This window comes from Rhinoraja longicauda, chromosome 22 (genome assembly GCF_053455715.1).
Source record: "Rhinoraja longicauda isolate Sanriku21f chromosome 22, sRhiLon1.1, whole genome shotgun sequence".
NCBI classification, from domain to species: domain Eukaryota; kingdom Metazoa; phylum Chordata; class Chondrichthyes; order Rajiformes; family Arhynchobatidae; genus Rhinoraja; species Rhinoraja longicauda.
This window is the reverse complement of record NC_135974.1, coordinates 37,608,494-37,627,240: the sequence shown is the minus strand read 5'-3', so window position 1 is coordinate 37,627,240 and position 18,747 is coordinate 37,608,494. Positions and strand designations below refer to the sequence as shown.

The window sequence follows — 18,747 nt, the reverse complement described above, 5'->3', positions numbered from 1 at the left end:
TGTGTGTAGGGGGGTTGTGTGTGTGTAGGGGGGGTGTGTAGGGGGTTGGGTGTGTAGGGGGGTGTGTGTGTGTAGGGGGTTGTGTAGCAGGAGTGTGTGTGTAGGGGTGTGTGTGTAGGGTGTGTGTGTAGGGTGTGTGTGTGTGAAGGGTTGTGTGTATAGGGGTTGTGTGTATGTAAGGGGGGTTGTGTGTAGGGGGGTTGTGTGTGTGTAAGGGGGGTGTGTGTGTAGGGGGGTGTGTGTGTGTGGGGTTGTGTGTGTGTGTGGGGGTGTGTGTGTGTAGGGGGGGGTGTGTGTGTGAAGGGGTGTGTGTGTGTGTAGGGGGGTGTGTGTGTGTAGGGGGGTGTGTGTGTAGGGGGGGTGTGTGTGTGAAGGGGTGTGTGTGTGTGTAGGGGGTGTGTGTGTGTGTAGGGGTGTGTGTGTGTGTAGGGGGGTGTGTGTGTGTGAAGGGTTGTGTGTATAGGGGTCTGCCTCTGCATGTGAGGGGGAGTAGCTGAAACAAGCCAGCAGTGCTGGGGCAGCCTTGAGAATGTACTTGCTGTTGTCTGGCCTCTCCATGAATCTAACAACCAGCTTATCCCAGCTCTCATCTCCAAACATGCCAGAAGTATGAAGTTAGATGCAGGTGCTTGATAACTCACATCACAAACCGTCACAGTTTAGTTCCGAAGTTCTAGGAGCAGAATTAGGCCATTCGGCCCATTGAGTCCAGTCCGCCATTCCATCATGGCTGAGCTATCATTCCCTCTCAACCCCATTCATTCTATGTCCCCAGATTATGGGCTCTAAATCTCATGACAGTGCAGCAATAGTTTAGTTTAGTTTAGTTTAGAGATGCACCACCGTAACAAGCCCTTCGGCCCACCGAGTCCGCGCCGACCAGCGATCCCCACACATTAGCACTAACCTACACACACCAGGGACAATTTCCACATACACCAAGCCAATTAACCTACATACCTGTACGTCTTTGGAGTGTACAGGTATGTAGGGGTGTGTGTGTGTGTAGGGGGGTTGTGTGTGTGTGTAAGGGGGTTGTGTGTAGCGGGGTTGTGTGTGTGTAGGGGGGTGTGTGTGTAGGGGGGTAGTGTGTGTGTGTAGGGGGGTAGTGTGTGTGTGTAGGGGTGTGTGTGTGTGTGTAGGGGGGTTGTGTGTGCGTGTGTAGGGGGTTTGTGTGTGTATGTGTAGGGGGGTTGTGTTCGGATAGTGTTAATGTGCTGGGATCGCTGGTCGGTGCAGACTCGGTGGGCCGAAGGGCCTGTTTTCGCGCTGTGTCTCTAAACTAAACTAAACTAAAGCAACTCTTCTGTCAACCCATCCTAGAAAGGACTGCACAGTGGCTCAGCTAATAAAACCGCTACCCCACAGCGCTAGAGATCCAGATTCAGCTGAGACCTCGGGTGCTGTTTGTGTGGAGTTTGCACGTTCTCCCTTTGAGAATGTTGTTGGTATCTTGGTGCTTTTCTCAGGGCTGTGTGCCATCCTGAGAGAGGGGATGGTTGGGCCAGCCACCTGTAACACGGTATTTCTGTGCCAGGTGTGATGCCAGCAGTCCCTACATCCATCCTGTGGGCTGGTGCCAACAACATGGAAAACCCTTGACACCTCCGCAAGGTAAGAGGAGAACAGGGCTCTAAAGAAAGTAACCTCAATGCCAGCATTTATTTCAAGAGGGCTTGTGTACCCAAGCAGGGGTGTGATGCTGGGGCTGTATAAGGCGCTGGTCACAGGGATGTAATGCTGAGGCTGTACAAGGCGCTGGTCACAGGGGTGTGATGCTGGGGCTGTACAAGGCGCTGGGCACAGGGGTGTGTGTGATGCTGGGGCTGTACAAGGCGCTGGGCACAGGGGTGTGTGTGATGCTGGGGCTGTACAAGGCGCTGGGCACAGGGGTGTGATGCTGGGGCTGTACAAGGCGCTGGGCACAGGGGTGTGTGTGATGCTGGGGCTGTACAAGGCGCTGGGCACAGGGGTGTGATGCTGGGGCTGTACAAGGCGCTAGGCACAGGGGTGTGTGTGATGCTGGGGCTGTACAAGGCGCTGGGCACAGGGGTGTGTGTGATGCTGAGCCTCTATAAGGTGCTGGTCAGGCCACATGTGGAATATTGTGAGCAATTCTGGGCCCCATATCTGAGGAAGGATGTGCTGGCTCTGGAGAGAGTTCAGAGGTGGTTTACAAGAATGATTCCAGGAATGAGCGTTAACCTATGATGAGCGTTTGTCAGCACTGGGCCTGTACTCACTGGAGTTTAGAAAGATGAGGGGGACCTCTTCGAAATGTACCAAATAGTGAAAGGCTTGGATAGAGTGGATGTGGAGAGGATGTTTCCACTAGTGGGAGAGTCTAGGACTAGAGGTTATAGACTTAGAATTAAAGGACGTTCTTTTAAGAAGGAGATGAGGTGGAATTTCTTTAGTCAGAGCGTAGTGAATCTGTGGAATTCTTTGCCACATAAGGCTGTGGAGGCCAAGTCAGTGGATATATTTAAGGCAGAGATAGATAGATTCTTGATTAGTACGGGTGTTAGGGGAAGCAGGCAGGAGAATGGGGTTAGGAGGGAGAGATAGCTCGGCTCTTACTGCTAAAGGAATCGAGGGATATGGAGAGAAAGCAGGAACGGGGTATTGATTTTGGATGATCAGCCATGATCATATTGAATGGCCTACTCCTGCACCTATTTTCTATGTTTCCATCTGAGTAAAGTCTGGTGTAGGGTACGGGTAAAGTCTGGTGTAGGGTACGGGTAAAGTCTGGTGTAGGGTACGGGTAAAGTCCTACAGGGACTAACGGAGGCTCTGACCCTCCAGGTTACGTCCAGCCTGAGCAGTTCTCCTGGGACAGGTACCTGGAAGAGACTGGGTCCTCTGCTGTCCCTGCTCGTGCGTTTAAAACAGTGAGTAACATGGTTTTTACATTTAAAGTAGTTTCTCCGCAATGTTTGCAATATTTAATTTGTGGTTTCTTTTGGTGAAATGAAGTCTCCTTCTGTTCCAGCGGTCACCGCACACCTTCCAGGTCAACATGAAGCTGGAGGCTGTGGATCGGCGTAATCCTCGGCTGGTCCGTGTGGCTACCGTTATAGATGTTGACGACCACCGGTTAAAGGTGAACCATGATATTTCTCCACCGCAATAGTCTGCACCTTTAACTGTTGCAAAGTATATTGAGTCTCAGTGTCACCCAGCACGGAAACAGCCCCACCGGCCCAACTTGCCCACACCGACCAACATGCCCCATCTACACTAGTCCCAACTTACCCACACTGACCAACATGCCCCATCTACACTAGTCCCAACTTGCCCACACCGACCAACATGCCCCATCTACACTAGTCCCACCTGCCCACACCGACCAACATGCCCCATCTACACTAGTCCCACCTGCCCACACCGACCAACATGCCCCATCTACACTAGTCCCACCTACCCACACCGGCCAACATGCCCCATCTACACTAGTCCCACCTGCCCACACCGACCAACATGCCCCATCTACACTAGTCCCACCTGCCCACACCGACCAACATGCCCCATCTACACTAGTCCCACCTGCCCACACCGACCAACATGCCCCATCTACACTAGTCCCACCTGCCCACACCCACCAACATGCCCCATCTACACTAGTCCCACCTGCCCACACCGACCAACATGCCCCATCTACACTAGTCCCACCTGCCCACACTGACCAACATGCCCCATCTACACTAGTCCCACCTGCCCACACTGACCAACATGCCCCATCTACACTAGTCCCACCTGCCCACACCCACCAACATGCCCCATCTACACTAGTCCCACCTGCCCACACCGACCAACATGCCCCATCTACACTAGTCCCACCTGCCCACACTGACCAACATGCCCCATCTACACTAGTCCCACCTGCCCACACCGACCAACATGCCCCATCTACACTAGTCCCACCTGCCCACACCGACCAACATGCCCCATCTACACTAGTCCCACCTGCCCACACCGACCAAAATGCTCCATCTACACTAGTCCCACCTGCCCGCGTTTGGCTCATATCCCTCTAAACATATCCTATCCATGCACCTGTCTACATGTTTCTTAAACATTGTGATAGTCCCTGCCTCAACTACCTCCTCCGGCAGCTCGTTCCATTCACCCACCACACTTTGTGTTAAACAAAAGTTGCCCCTCAGGTTCCTATTAAATCTTTCCCTCCTTACCTTTATCTATCCTCTGGTCCTCGATTTCCCTTCTCTGGGCAAGAGACACTGTGCATTGACCCGATCTATTCCTCTCATTATCTTGTACACCTCTATGACCATAACATCATAAGAAATAATCTTCACCCCTCATCCTCCTGCACTCCAAGGGATAGTCCTAGCCTGCTCAACCTCTCCCTGTAGCTCAGGCTCTCGAGTCCTGGCAGCATCCTCGTAAATCTTTTCTGCACCCTTTCCAGCTTACCAACATTTTTCCTATACTGTAAATGTGGCCTCACAAATGTCTTGTACAACTGCCCCCCTCCCAACTTCTATACTCGATACTCTGACTGATAATGGCCAATGTGCCGAAAACCATCTTGGCCACCCTAAGTCGACAATTTCAGGGAACTGTGTACCTGCTAAATCCCTCTGCTCTACAACACTCCCCGTCTACCTGTGACGCCCACTTCAGGGAACTGTGTACCTGCGCTCTAAGATCCCTCTGCTCTACAACACTCCCTGTCTACCTGTGACGCTCATTCCAGGGAACTGTGTACCTGCGCTCCTAGACCCCTCTGCTCTACAACACTCCCTGTCTACCTGGGAACTGTGTACCTGCGCTCCTAGACCCCTCTGCTCTACAACACTCCACAGAGCCCTGTCACTGTGAAGGCCCTGGTTTTACTTTCCAAGATGGACCACCTCACACTTCTCTGTATTAAACTCTGTACAGTGGCTATGGGTTGTCATTGTCAATGGTTCTTTGACTGGCGTAGATGGGGCATGTTGGTCAGTGTGAACAAGGTGGGCCGAAGGGCCTGTTTCTGTGCTGTATTTCATGTAAAACATTTCACAGCAAATAACATTTTTTTGGACGATGGTCACTTCTGCAACGTTGGGGGTAAAGTGTATTTATTAGATAATGGAAGCAGCCAATTGTACAAAACTATGTGCAGGCAGGTCAGAGGTGGTAATTTAAAACTTGTTTTTGTCCATTGGTGTTTCTACGAGTGCTGTGTTTGTGACCTGTTCTGCTGCTGCAGGGAAGAATGGAAGTGTTCCGTTGTGAGCAGATATGACAATTAACACTCTCGACTCTCATCACAGATCTGCTTTGACGGATGCAACCATGCGTACAGCTACTGGGTGGACACTGATGATGCAGACCTACACCCAGCCGGCTGGTGTCACCGCACAGGACACACACTCCACCACCCAGCCAGTGAGTCTGGTGCCCTCCCCTCCCCCTTCTCGTCCACTCCCCCTCCCCTCCCATCTCCTCCACTCCCCTCCCATCTCCTCCACTCCCCTCCCATCTCCTCCTCTCTCCTCCCCCCTCCCCTCCCATCTCCTCCACTCCCCTCCCATCTCCTCCACTCCCCTCCCATCTCCTCCACTCCCCTCCTCTCTCCTCCACTCCCCCTCCCCTCGCCTTATCAACTTACTCAATGTTCAATTCGGGATGCGTAAATTAATAATGTGTAGGAAGGAACTGCAGATGCTGGTTTACCCCGAAGATAGACACAAAGTGCTGGAGTAACTCAGCGGGACTGGCAGCATCTCTGGAGAGAAGGAATGGGTGATGTTTCAGGTCAAGACCCTTCCTCAGTCTGAAGAAGGATCTCAAACCAAAACGTCACCCATTCCTTCTTTCCAGAGATGCTGCCTGACTCTCTGAGTTACTCCAGCACTCTGTGAAACGTCACCTATCCATGTTCTCCACAGATGCTGCCTGACCCACTGAGTTACTCCAGCACTTTGTGTCTTTTTATACAAACGATTTTGGCCTTTAGGTCGTCCAATAAAATATTCCCATGAGGATATGTGCTTCTGATTTAATGAATAGAAAAGGTTTAGAGGGATATGGGCCAAACTCTGGAGTACATGGATAGGTGACGTTTCACAGAGTGCTGGAGTAACTCAGCGGGTCAGGCAGCATCTGTGGAGTACATGGATAGGTGACGTTTCACAGAGTGCTGGAGTAACTCAGCGGGTCAGGCAGCATCTGTGGAGAACATGGATAGGTGACGTTTCACAGAGTGCTGGAGTAACTCAGCGGGTCAGGCAGCATCTGGAGAACATGGATAGGTGACGTTTCACAGAGTGCTGGAGTAACTCAGCGGGTCAGGCAGCATCTGTGGAGAACATGGATAGGTGACGTTTCGGGTCGGGACTCTTCTTCAGACTCATTTGATGAACAATCAGAGTCTCCATTAAAAATCAAAAGAGCACGGAGTGAGAATGTTGAATATTTGTCAGTGTTTCACCTCTAATCCAATCCAGACTGACTCAATGGGGGCGATATTGATCAGCTGAAAGTAACAGTGGTGCTGGGAAAGGTATTAACGGTGACAGGGGTTTAACCAGCAGCTTTCTGTTGCAGAATCTGCAGATTCCGTAGCCGATGTCGGGCTGAAGCGCTGCCCAGCGCCGGTGTGGAAGAGTATCGGTCATGGCAAAGCGTCAAAGTACACCACGCATCACCGGTACGTTCCGGGCACTCGGCCACAGCTCTGTGGGTCAGGCTAGCTGTACCCAGTCCTCAACACCCTACACAACAGTGTAGCTCAGTGAGTGGGTGAGTGAGTGAATGAATGAGTGAGTGAGTGAATGAGTGAGTGAGTGAATGAGTGAGTGAGGGAGTGAGGGAGTGAGTGAGTGAATGAGGGAGTGAGTGAGTGAGTGAATGAGTGAGTGAGTGAGTGAGGGAGTGAGTGAGTGAGGGAGTGAGTGAGGGAGTGAGTGAGTGAGGGAGTGAGTGAGTGAGTGAGTGAGTGAGTGAGTGAGTGAGTGAGTGAGTGAGTGAGTGAGTGAGTGAGGGAGTGAGTGAGTGAATGAGTGAGTGAGTGAATGAGTGAGTGAGGGAGTGAGTGAGGGAGTGAGTGAGTGAGTGAGTGAATGAGTGAGGGAGTGAGTGAGTGAGTGAATGAGTGAGTGAGTGAATGAGTGAGTGAGGGAGTGAGTGAGTGAATGAGGGAGTGAGTGAGTGAGTGAGTGAGTGAATGAGTGAATGAGTGAGTGAGTGAGTGAGTGAGTGAGTGAATGAGTGAGTGAGTGAGTGAGTGAGTGAGTGAATGAATGAGTGAGTGAGTGAGTGAGTGAGGGAGTGAATGAGTGAGTGAGTGAGGGAGTGAGTGAGGGAGTGAGTGAGTGAGTGAGTGAATGAGTGAGTGAATGAGTGAGTGAGTGAGTGAGTGAGTGAGTGAGTGAGTGAATGAGTGAATGAGTGAGTGAGGGAGTGAGTGAGTGAGGGAGTGAGTGAGTGAGTGAGTGAGTGAGTGAGTGAGTGAGGGAGTGAGTGAGTGAGTGAGTGAGGGAGTGAGTGAGTGAGTGAGTGAGGGAGTGAGGGAGTGAGTGAGTGAGTGAGTGAGTGAGTGAGTGAGTGAGTGAGTGAGTGAATGAGTGAGTGAGGGAGTGAGTGAGTGAGTGAGTGAGTGAATGAGTGAATGAGTGAGTGAGGGAGTGAGTGAGTGAGGGAGTGAATGAATGAGTGAGTGAGTGAGTGAATGAGTGAGGGAGTGAGGGAGTGAGTGAGTGAGTGAGGGAGTGAGTGAGTGAGGGAGTGAGTGAGTGAGTGAGTGAGTGAGTGAGTGAGTGAGTGAATGAGTGAGTGAGTGAGTGAGGGAGTGAGTGAGTGAGTGAGTGAGTGAGTGAGTGAGTGAGGGAGTGAATGAATGAGTGAGTGAGTGAGTGAGTGAGTGAGTGAGGGAGTGAGTGAGTGAGGGAGTGAATGAATGAGTGAGTGAGTGAGTGAGTGAATGAGTGAGGGAGTGAGTGAGTGAGGGAGTGAGTGAGTGAGTGAGGGAGTGAGTGAGTGAGGGAGTGAGTGAGTGAGTGAGGGAGTGAGTGAGGGAGTGAGTGAGTGAGGGAGTGAGTGAGTGAGTGAGTGAGTGAGTGAGGGAGTGAGGGAGTGAGTGAGTGAGGGAGTGAGTGAGTGAGTGAGTGAGTGAATGAGTGAGTGAGTGAGTGAGTGAGTGAGTGAGTGAGTGAGTGAGTGAGTGAATGAGTGAGTGAATACTTTATTGTCACATGTGACAAGCCACAATGAGATTCTTTCCTTCCATACACAAGGTATGCAAATAGTCGCCACGTAAAGGGCGCCAACAAAGTTACAAAATATACACTGTGTCCGTGCCCAGTCCCCCTTTGTTGTTCCCGTCCTCTCCCCCACCCCCCCACGGCGGGTCCCCCATGTCCATTGTTCTCCCCCCTTCACGGCTCCACCTTTGTTCCTTCTTCCGGCAGCGGCGTCCTCACTTCCACGTGTCCATCCTCGTCCGTCGGTCAGCGCCATCATCGACCGCCGCACCGACCTCTCCACCATCGTTGCCGGGCCCTCGGTGGCCCCGGCCCTGGTCCCAGCCGCGGCTCCGACCCACGTGGGCCCCACTGACCCCGGCCGCGGGGTCCGTCCCATGGGAGCTCCGGCCTCGCCGGCTGCACGGCCTGCCGGGAGCGGTCTGTCACAGCAGCCCACCAGTGAACAGAGAGATGCTTCCCTCTCCCTCGCCAGTCGGTGAAAGGAAGGTGCAGTCAGTGTTACTGTGGAGCCGATTGGAGAGTCTGTTCACGGGTCGCAGTTTAACTAAAGAGTACATGGTTACATTTGCATCTGACGGGACTTTATTCCAAGCCGGCTAGATTTGTGCTTCTTTGTGAGGTTTGGTGAAAGGCAGGAGAGGGATTTGTCCCAGCAGGCTCGCACTAGGCAGGAAATCACCAAGGATTATATCGTGGGGAGAGGTAGAGAGAAACCGTCCCATTTGCAGAGGGATCAAGAACCAGTAGAGACAGAATATAAACTGATTACCACCAGACAAATGATATGAGGAAAGGTTTTGTACGATGTACCATGTGCAGACTCAACTACAGCCTAAAACTGGCAACTGGGTAAATATTTGACAGACAAGGTTTTGGAAGACATGGGCAAGGAATGGTAGATTGGAGCAGACTGGATTTTTTTACATTACGTTGGCACAAACTCAGTGGTGAAAGACTTGTTCCGGAGCGGGTCTGTAACTCGATGATTCTGTTATGTATAAGCACACCACTGAACCATGTGTGAGCTTAGTAATTATTTTATTTACAAATTACGTCTTGGTTTGAGTCAGACTTCAAATTGTCTTTCTGTTGTTTGAATGCTCAAGTTGCCAGGGTTAGGGGTAGTTGCCAGGGTTAGGGGTAGTTGCCAGGGTTAGGGGTAGTTGCCAGGGTTAGGGGTAGTTGCCAGGGTTAGGGGTAGTTGCCAGGGTTAGGGGTAGTTGCCAGGGTTAGGGGTAGTTGCCAGGGTTAGGGGTAGTTGTCAGGGTTAGGGGTAGTTGCCAGGGTTAGGGGTAGTTGCCAGGGTTAGGGGTAGTTGCCAGGGTTAGGGGTAGTTGTCAGGGTTAGGGGTAGTTGTCAGGGTTAGGGGTAGTTGTCAGGGTTAGGGGTAGTTGCCAGGGTTAGGGGTAGTTGCCAGGGTTAGGGGTAGTTGCCAGGGTTAGGGGTAGTTGCCAGGGTTAGGGGTAGTTGAAGGAAACAAATAACTTTCCCAGGGTTGGGGAATCAAGATCTAGAGGGCATGGGTTTACAGTAACGGGAACTAGAGTGGCAAATCTTTGACACACAGAGTGGTGAGTATATGGACTGAGCTCCCAGAGGAGGTAGTTGAGGTTTAAGTAACAACATTAATATTCTATGTTGTATATATCTCCCCACTCCCAGTAATATGCTCATATCTCCACTCAGCACCTGTTCCAGCCTAATGACACTGCCAACAGCTGGGCAGCTGGGCAAATCCAAGATTCCTTGTGAGTTTCGGATTTGCCTTTCCATCAAGGTTATGGCAGGGTCTAACGTTCCATCAGTGTTTAGTTTTTTGTTTAGCGATACAGCGAGGAAACCGGCCCTTCGGCCCGTCAAGTCCGCGCTCACCAGCGATCACCTCCTACACTGACTGTCCTACACACACTTGCGACAATTTATAATCATTAGCAAAGCCAATTAACCTGCACGTCTTTGGAGGGTGGGAGGAAACCAGAGCACCCGGAGAAATCTTACGTGGTCACAGGGAGAACATGCAAACTCCACACAGACAGTACCTGTAGTCAGGATCGAACCCGGGTCCCTGGTGCTGTGAGGCAGCAGCTCTACCCGCTGCACCACCGCCCGCACTGCCCCAGCATTGTGGCAGCGTCAAACGTTCCATCAACGTTGTGGCAAGGTGTAAGGGTCCCCCAGGGTTGGGGCAGTGTGTAACAGTCCCCCAGTGTGCGTCAAAGTGTAACGGTCCTCAGGGTTGGGGCAGTGTGTAAGGGTCCCCCGGGGTGGGGCAGTGTGTAACAGTTCCCCAGGGTGGGGCAGGATCAGCAGGGGGGGCTCTGTTCACTGTTCAGCATGGGTTTGGCTGACTTGTCTTGCTCTCTCTCACTGCAGGAAGTGCCCCACCCCAGGCTGTGATGGTTCAGGCCACGTCACTGGGAAATTCATTGCCCACCATCGGTTGTCAGGCTGCCCACTGGCTGAGAAGAATCAAGCCAAGATGAAGTTGGATCTGCCAAACGCTGAGGGGTCATCGCGAAAAAGAAGTTTTTTGTCATTTGGACGAAGAAAGAAATCAAGACATCACGGGAGGTAATAGTGATGAATGCCAGTGGACATTGGGGACTACCTGCAAGGCACAGCTCAGGAGTTCATGCATGTTTGATGGATGTTTCCCTTCAGCCCCATTTGGTCATAAGTGATAGGAGCAGAATTAGGCCATTCAGCCCATCAAGTCTAGGCCGCCATTCAATCATGGCTGATCTATCTCTCATTCCTAACCCCATTCCCCTGCCTTCTCCCCATAACCCCTGACACCCGCACTAATCAAGAATCTATCTATCTCTGCCTTAAAAATATCCACTGACTTGTGGCCTCCACAGCCTTCTGTTGCAATGAGCTCCACAGACAAGGGGAGTGTAATTTGTCATTTTAACAGGTGAATCCCAAGGTCATTGATATTTTATTCATCAAAAAGCAACAATTAGTACAAAGCTGTATTTACCTTAGTACCAGAGAGTGGTAGAGCTGTACAACACGGAAACTGGCCCTTCAGCCCACCTTGTCCATGCCAGCCATACTAGGCTTGTTCTATTTGCCTGCATTTGGCCCATAGCCATCTAAACCCCATCCTTATATCTGTCCAAATGTCTTTTAAAAGTCTCAATAAATGCAGACTTGTACTTGTACACACACACACACACACACACTTGTACACACACACACACACACACTTGTACACACACACACACACACACACTTGCACACACACACACTTGTACACACACACACACACACACTTGTACACACACACACACTTGTACACACATACACACTTGTACACACACACACTTGTACACACACACACTTGTACACACACACTTGCAACTTAGTCGGCACCTGTGTGGCAACTCTTTTGTATACTGTGTATGCAAATACCAAATAATTTCACTGTACCTTCATGGTACATGTGACAACAACAAAAAATCTATCTAAAGTTTCTATCTAAATGCACTTAGTTCTTTAATTTCTTGATATTTGGGAGTACAGATGTATTTTAGACTAGTAACATAAAGTGAACACATAGAAAATAGGTGCAGGATTGGTCCATTCGGCCCTTCGAGCCAGCACCGCCATTCAATATGGTCATGGCTGATCATCCAAAATCAGTACCCTGTTCCTGCTTTCTCCCCATATCCCTTAATTCCATTAGTCCTAAGAGCTATATCTAACTCTTTCTTGAAAACATCCAGTGAATTGGCCTCCATTGCCTTCTGTGGCAGAGAATTCCACAGATTTACAACTCTCTGGGTGAAAAAGTTTTTCCTCATCTCAGTCCTAAATGGCCTACCCCTTATTCTTAAACTGTGGCCCTTGGTTCTGGACTCCCTCAACATCGGGAACAATTTTTCCTGCATCTACCCTGTCCAATCCCTTAAGAATGTTATATGTTTCTAGAGGATCCACTCCCATCCTTGTAAATTCCAGTGAATACAAGCCCAGTCGACCCTTGCTTTGACCAACATCTTCCACAACGTTGCAAGTGTTATGTTAACTTGACCCTTGCCTCCCTCCGTCTGCTCAAGTTCCTCTCCTGTTCCACTGTTTGCTGGCCCTCTGTGTATCGCCAACACACACATTATGTACACCCATGCATTATCATACGTTGATGCATTTATTTATATAAAAAGAAAAATAAACTTGTTCTGCATGAGCTTTTAGACAAACACACCAAAAGAAAATGAAATAAACATTAAAACATGTCAGGACAATAAAGTGATTGAGAGAAACAGTAACCAGTTGACTCACCAATATCCCATCGGCTTCTTGTGCAGACAGTGCCGGATACAAAATTAACATGAAAAACCATCCAACTAAAAAATAGTGCACAAATTTGCGATTTGGTGATCAACACAGCAACGGAAGGTCTTCACTGGCGAGAGGAACAGCTAAGCTCGGGGTCAGGGGGGACAGAGCGCTCTCTGTCATCGTTAGCTGGGTCTCTGGTCTTCACACGCCCATGCATCATCGTGACCCATGCAGCTCGCCCGGCTTCCACTGGTCAACAGGATGGTCACTACTTGTTCCTATCGCCACACGGATTACATGCACTGCTTTTAATATATTTACACACAGGCACTGAATCAGATTGCTTCAGCAAAGCACTGAGTGTTGGAGGAACTCAGCAGGGTCAGGCAGCATCTGTGGAGGGAATAATGGACAGGCGATGTTTCGGGTCAGTTCCTTTGAAATTTGTCAAAATTGGTGGAAATTAATTTAGGAGACAAAAGGAACTAGCAAATCCGCATCCCAGCTTTGAAGCTGCCTTCAAAATATCCGCTGACTTGGCCTCCACAACCTTCTGTGGCAAAGAATCCCACAGATTCACCACCCTCTGACTAAAGAAATTTCTCCTCATCTTCTTCCTAAAGGAACGTCCTTTAATTCTGAAGAACGTCCTTTAGTTCCCATGTGATCTCAAGTTCAGAACCGTCCGACCATGCAGGACCTTGCCAAAAGCCTTGCCAAAGTGCACGTGGACAATATCAGTGTGGGAATGGGAGGGGGCGTTAACCGGGAGATCAGGTAGGCCTAGGCGGACTGAGCAGAGGTGTTCTTACCTCAGACATTACTTGCAGCAGCACCACGGGTTTGTAAACAAATATCCGCTCAACAGCACATGTGCAGAACCCTGGCTACCTGGAAGTCCAATATTCAAATCAACATCAAAAGCTGATCATGCTGGGATCTGAGAGGAAGTCATGGCAGAAGTCAATGAGACACAGCCCACTGGCTTACAAAGAAACTCCAGCTTTGGGCGATTTTAATCTGCCTTCCTTAAACCTTCTGCTGTTTGTCTTTTGAACAGAATTGGACGGCCTCCCAAGTACCACAAGCTTCAACAGGATGAGTTGAAAGTCAGCTTTCAGAGTGAGTAGAAACACAAGGATCCGTGCAGGATGTGTTATTTCATCTATTTATTATTTGACTGAGCTGCACTAGCTTGTGTCAGGTTTCACCACATCTATTCATAAGGGTATAAATTTCAGTCAACAAACGTCACAAGCAGTCAGTCTGTTTTCTGTCAGTTCATACAGAGAATATTCACCCATTGAAAGTGTGGCCAGTGAGCGTGAACATACACTTACAGAGTTTGCCATTTCCAGTTTCACCTTACAGGTACTTCCAGAAGTTTGTGCCTTTTGTGGAAGTCATGGATGAAAAGTAGATGTCGTCCAGTTTTCTTAATTGAAGTGTCCCGTGAATAAACGTACACAAGACCTGACAAAACATTCCAACCTTATTCCTTGAGCTCCTTTTGTTTGGATTTGATTTCTCCTCTTCCCTTCAGATACAATTAAACTTGTTCATTTAGTTTATACTAAATTATCAACAATTTATCATGTTTCAAATACAAGGTAAACACAAAAAAACGGAGTAATTCAGCGGGTCAGGCAGCATGTCTGGTGAAAAGGAGTAGGTGACATTTTGGGTAGGGACCCTTCTTCAGACCCGAAACGTCACCTATTTCTTTTCTCCAGAGATGCTGTCTGACCCACCGAGTTGTTCCAGTTCTTTTGTGTCTACGGTTTAAACCAGTATCTGCAGATTTTTCCTATATGTTTCAAATACAGTTGGAACTTCTTCCTATCTAAAAAAAAGCCTTTCGACCTAAGTCCAGAAAATAAAATAAATGTTTACGATAATTAGAAGGGACCAAATGTTTAGGATGTTTAGCATGAGCCGAATGACCATGGCCATCTTGGTGTTTCCTGATGCGATGTTATTGGACATTCCATAAGGTGGGATGCCACACATCTTACATCAATCATCAATGGTTCACGGTGAAGGGGAAAAGATTTAATAGGAATCTGGGGGGTAACTTTTTCACACAAAGGGTGGTGGGTGTATGGAACAAGTTTCCAGAGGAGGTAGTGGAGACTGGGACTATCCCAACGTTTAAGAAACAGTTAGACAAGTACATGGATGGGACAGGTTTGGAGGGATATGGACCAAACGCGGGCAGGTGGGACTAGTGTAGCTGGGACATGTTAGCTGGTGTGGGCAAGTTGGGCTGAAGGACCTGTTTCCACACTGTCTCACTCTGTGACTCTCTGACTCTAATCAGTCTTTGTGTCTGCCCTGTTGCCCACATCCAGCTCATTCGCTGTCCTTGTGTTGGGAACAACACTGCAAGCTGCTTCCAGGGGTCGCTGGGATCAGCGCCACCAAGGTGGCCAAGTGGACTATCGAGGAGGTAAGAAAACCAGCGAGGATGTCACCGTTTAAATTAAAAGCTCATAAGTTCTAGGAGCAGAATTAGGCCAATCGGCCCATTGAGTCAACTCCGCCATTCAATCACGGCTGATCTATCTCTCCCTCCCCCTCAACCCCATTCTTCTGCTTTCTCCCCACAACCTTTGACGCCCATTCTAATCAAAAACCTGTCTATTTCTGCTTTAAAAATGACTTGTCCTCCACCGCCGACTGTGGCAAAGAATTCCACAGATTCACCACCCTCTGACTAAAGAAATGTATCCCTCATCTCCATTCTAAAGGTATGACCTTGTTACACTCCAGGAATTGACCTGATCAATGTTCTGAACTAAAGCTGCCTGATTGGACAATTGCTAACAGTTCCACACCTGGGCCTCTGTAGGTTGTCTCTGTTTAAATTCATAATTCTCTGAAATGTGTCTGGAAGGGTCATGAGTCCAGAGGAGGGGCCTCGACCCAAAACGTTGCTGTCCATTCCTTCACAGACACTGCCTGACCCGCTGAGTTCCTCCAGCACTTTGCGTATGCTCCAGATTCCAGCATCTGCAGTTCCTTGTGCCTCCGACAGTTCTCTTGTTGGCACTGTTTGTTGTTTCGTGATTAGTACGGGTGTCAGGGGTAATGGGGAGAAGGCAGGAGAATGGGGTTAGGAGGGAGAGATAGACCAGCCATGATTGAATGGCAGAGTAGACTTGATGGGCCAAATGGCCTAATTCTGCTCCTATTCCTTATGACCTGATGGTTCACTTCTAATTAACTTTGTTCAGAGTGATTTAAAATATTTAACTGTAACTGTAAGCACTTACCTCAGTGTGTTTATTCACTCGTAGCTATTTAAAGACAGATTTGTTTTGGTGATTCACTGCACAAATTATCTGCAGGATGGATGTATGATTTTGTTTGTGTGTTCCAGGTGGGAAACTTTGTTCAGAAACTTACTGGTTGTGAACAGCAGGCAAAGCACTTCAAAGAGGAGGTAAGGCCAGCGTTCGTGACCCGCTTCAATGCTGACCTCAGCTGCTCTCTGTGTGGAGTTTGCACGTTCTCCCTGTGACTGAGGGGGGGATCCCATTTCCCAAAGACATGTAGATTGGTGAGTTAATTGGCTACCCTCTATGGCCTTTGTATGAAGACGTGCGATAGAGTCTTGGGGAGTTGACGGGAATGTGTGGGGGATAAAAGTGGGGTCAGCCTTACTGTGATGGTTAGCATGGATCAATGGGCCGAATAGTCTATTTGTGCTGTATGCACCTATGAATCAATTGATGGAAGCAATTTCAGCCCATTGAGTCCCTGCTGGTGAGCAGGACAATCTAAATTTCCCCAGTTATTTCCGTGAAACCTGTCCCCCCCCCCATTCCCATCAACTCCCCTCAGGTTCGCCCACTCACAACTAGTATTTTACAATTGCAAAACAATCAACCAATCCAGACAGGAAATGCTGGAGTAACTCAGCGGGTCAGGCAGCATCTGTGGAGAACATGGATAGGTGACGTTTCAGAGTGCTGGAGTAACTCAGCGGGTCAGGCAGCATCTGTGGAGAACATGGATAGGTGACGTTTCAGAGTGCTGGAGTAACTCAGCGGGTCGGGCAGCATCTGGAGAGAAGGAATTCCAGAGCCTGACCTGCTAACTTACTCTAGCATTTTGTGTCCACCTTCGATTTTAAACCAGCATCTGCAGCTTTTGTTCCTACACAATCAACCAAGCTGTACCACTTTGGGATGTGAGAGGAAACCGTAGCACCCCACGCTGCCACAAGGAGAACCTGCAAACTCCACATAGACAGCAGCGTTGGGGGTGGGAGTGAGCAGAGGCATTAGCTGCACCCGTTGCACACACATTCCAGGCAGCCTGCACTCTGGTGCCATTCATTCAAGTTCTAACGGACACTGCACCGCACTCTGGACACACTGTATATTTAGCTGAAGGGTCTCGACCCGAAACCTCACCCATTCCTTCTCTCCAGAGATGCTGCCTGTCCCGCTGAGTTACTCCAGCATTTTGTGTCCATCTTCGGTTTAAACCAGCGTCTGCAGTTCCTTCCCACATATTTAGCTGAAGTTCCTCTTCATGCTATTTAATGGCCTTTTGTAAACAATTTTTCTATTAACGACCTACGTCAAAATATTTGTCTTCTTAATCACCCTGAACATGGATCATTGTTCAAACTTATTCTTCATGACACTTTAAGGAATAAGCCTGTTCATTCCCTCCGCAGATGCTGCCTGACCCGCAGAGTTCCTCCAGTGCTCTGTGTTTTGTTGAGGCTTGTAACCTGACTTTTTAATTCTCATGCCCCGGCCTGTCTTAAAATGCTGCACTTTCTCTTCACAGTCGATCGATGGGGAGGCCTTTCTTCTGTTAACGCAAGTAGATATTGTGAAGATTATGAGCATTAAACTTGGCCCAGCTTTGAAGATTTATAATTCTATACTTATGTTCAAAAACACAGATGATAGCCCTTTGAATTCAAATTCTACATAATCTTATAGAGAAAGTAAAACTGCCTGGGAAATGCAGAAAACTCTGTTGTTATTTTTGTTTTTGCATGGCAAGAAAGTTGAATGACACACATTGTATTAGTATCTTCACAATGAACGGGCAGTTACAGATTCTGAGCAATTTATTTCAACGTCACGGATTAGATCATATTCCCATTCATGGAATCCATTGTGAGTTTTTGTGAGTTATACTGTGACATTTTAAATGTAATTCAATGACACGATTATTTATCTCTTTTATAAAAATTATCAAAGTATTGCTGTACAGTAAATAACATTCAAATAGTATATGAGTTCAGTACTATTTTGAATTATTTAATAAATTATTGAGAAATGTGGTTACAGGTGACAACTGAAGAGAATGTGATGCATTTTGTACATGTTTAATAGTTATACAAGTCTTACATAAAACTCAGATTGCAAACTTTCTGACTGTTTGGATCCAGTGAAACGATCTTGCCACACTGACACAAGTGGAGTTTTACTCTCCAACCTCCACCACTCACCTGTCCTAAGTTGTGTATATTTCATACTGACTGGGCACTTACTTGCTGTCCTAACGGCCCCACTGACTTTCAGAAAGCCTTGATGGCAGGGTTGTTGTAGTCAGAGTGTAGTGTAATGCCAGCACTCACTCCCCACCTCACCTGTAGAAACATCCCTTCAGTCTGGGGGATTTTGCTGGATACAGTTAAATATTATTGTCAATAATCAGTTCATATGATGTTCCCTCTCCTGCTGTTTTTGCATGTGTTTACCTACTTATTATTAGTTAATGTTAATGCCTCCACTAAAGGGGTTACAGAGTTGTCATGTCATGGTGCCGAGACGTTTCTGCTTACACTGTCGGCTGCTATTTGTGAACCTCGTTGTATTGTCTATGTATGAGCTGGTGTGAATCACATACAAGTCATGGCCCTGTGTTTCTATTGGAGTTCTGTGTACATACCATGTCTGGTTTGGGCAGTGCAGTGATATCATGGATCTGTATTGACTGTTGCTTCATCTCTTCTGTAAAGGTCTCTAAATGGGATAAAAAATTATGAATAAATTACTTTGTTTAAATAATTTTGTTCTATGTTTACTTTCTGAAGCCTCCCATCTCATTTTGGAATATTTGTCATAACATTGGGTGGCACGGTGGTGCAGCGGGTAGAGCTGCTGCCTCACAGCGCCGGAGACCCGGGTTCCATCCTGACCTCGGGTACTGTCTGTGTGGAGTTTGCACATTCTCCCTGTGAGCGCGTGGGTTTCCTCCGGATGCTCCG

The 18,747-nt window shown here is 48.5% G+C and overlaps 1 protein-coding gene across 2 annotated transcripts in view; it reads left to right on the top strand.

Moving 5' to 3' along the window:
• The window catches only part of l3mbtl1 (L3MBTL histone methyl-lysine binding protein 1), a 46,570-nt gene extending 28,048 nt beyond the window's left edge, over positions 1–18,522 (top strand). For both annotated transcript variants that reach the window (XM_078419182.1, XM_078419181.1), the window contains exons 13-22: positions 1,538–1,614; positions 2,809–2,894; positions 2,996–3,106; positions 5,286–5,400; positions 6,562–6,664; positions 10,593–10,790; positions 13,567–13,628; positions 14,858–14,955; positions 15,889–15,951; positions 17,313–18,522. In XM_078419182.1, coding sequence (XP_078275308.1) covers positions 1,538–1,614; positions 2,809–2,894; positions 2,996–3,106; positions 5,286–5,400; positions 6,562–6,664; positions 10,593–10,790; positions 13,567–13,628; positions 14,858–14,955; positions 15,889–15,951; positions 17,313–17,462 — 1,063 coding nt within the window. In that variant the 3' untranslated portion in view covers positions 17,463–18,522. The remainder of the gene's footprint in view (positions 1–1,537; positions 1,615–2,808; positions 2,895–2,995; positions 3,107–5,285; positions 5,401–6,561; positions 6,665–10,592; positions 10,791–13,566; positions 13,629–14,857; positions 14,956–15,888; positions 15,952–17,312) is intronic.
• Positions 18,523–18,747: the final 225 nt, after the last annotated feature.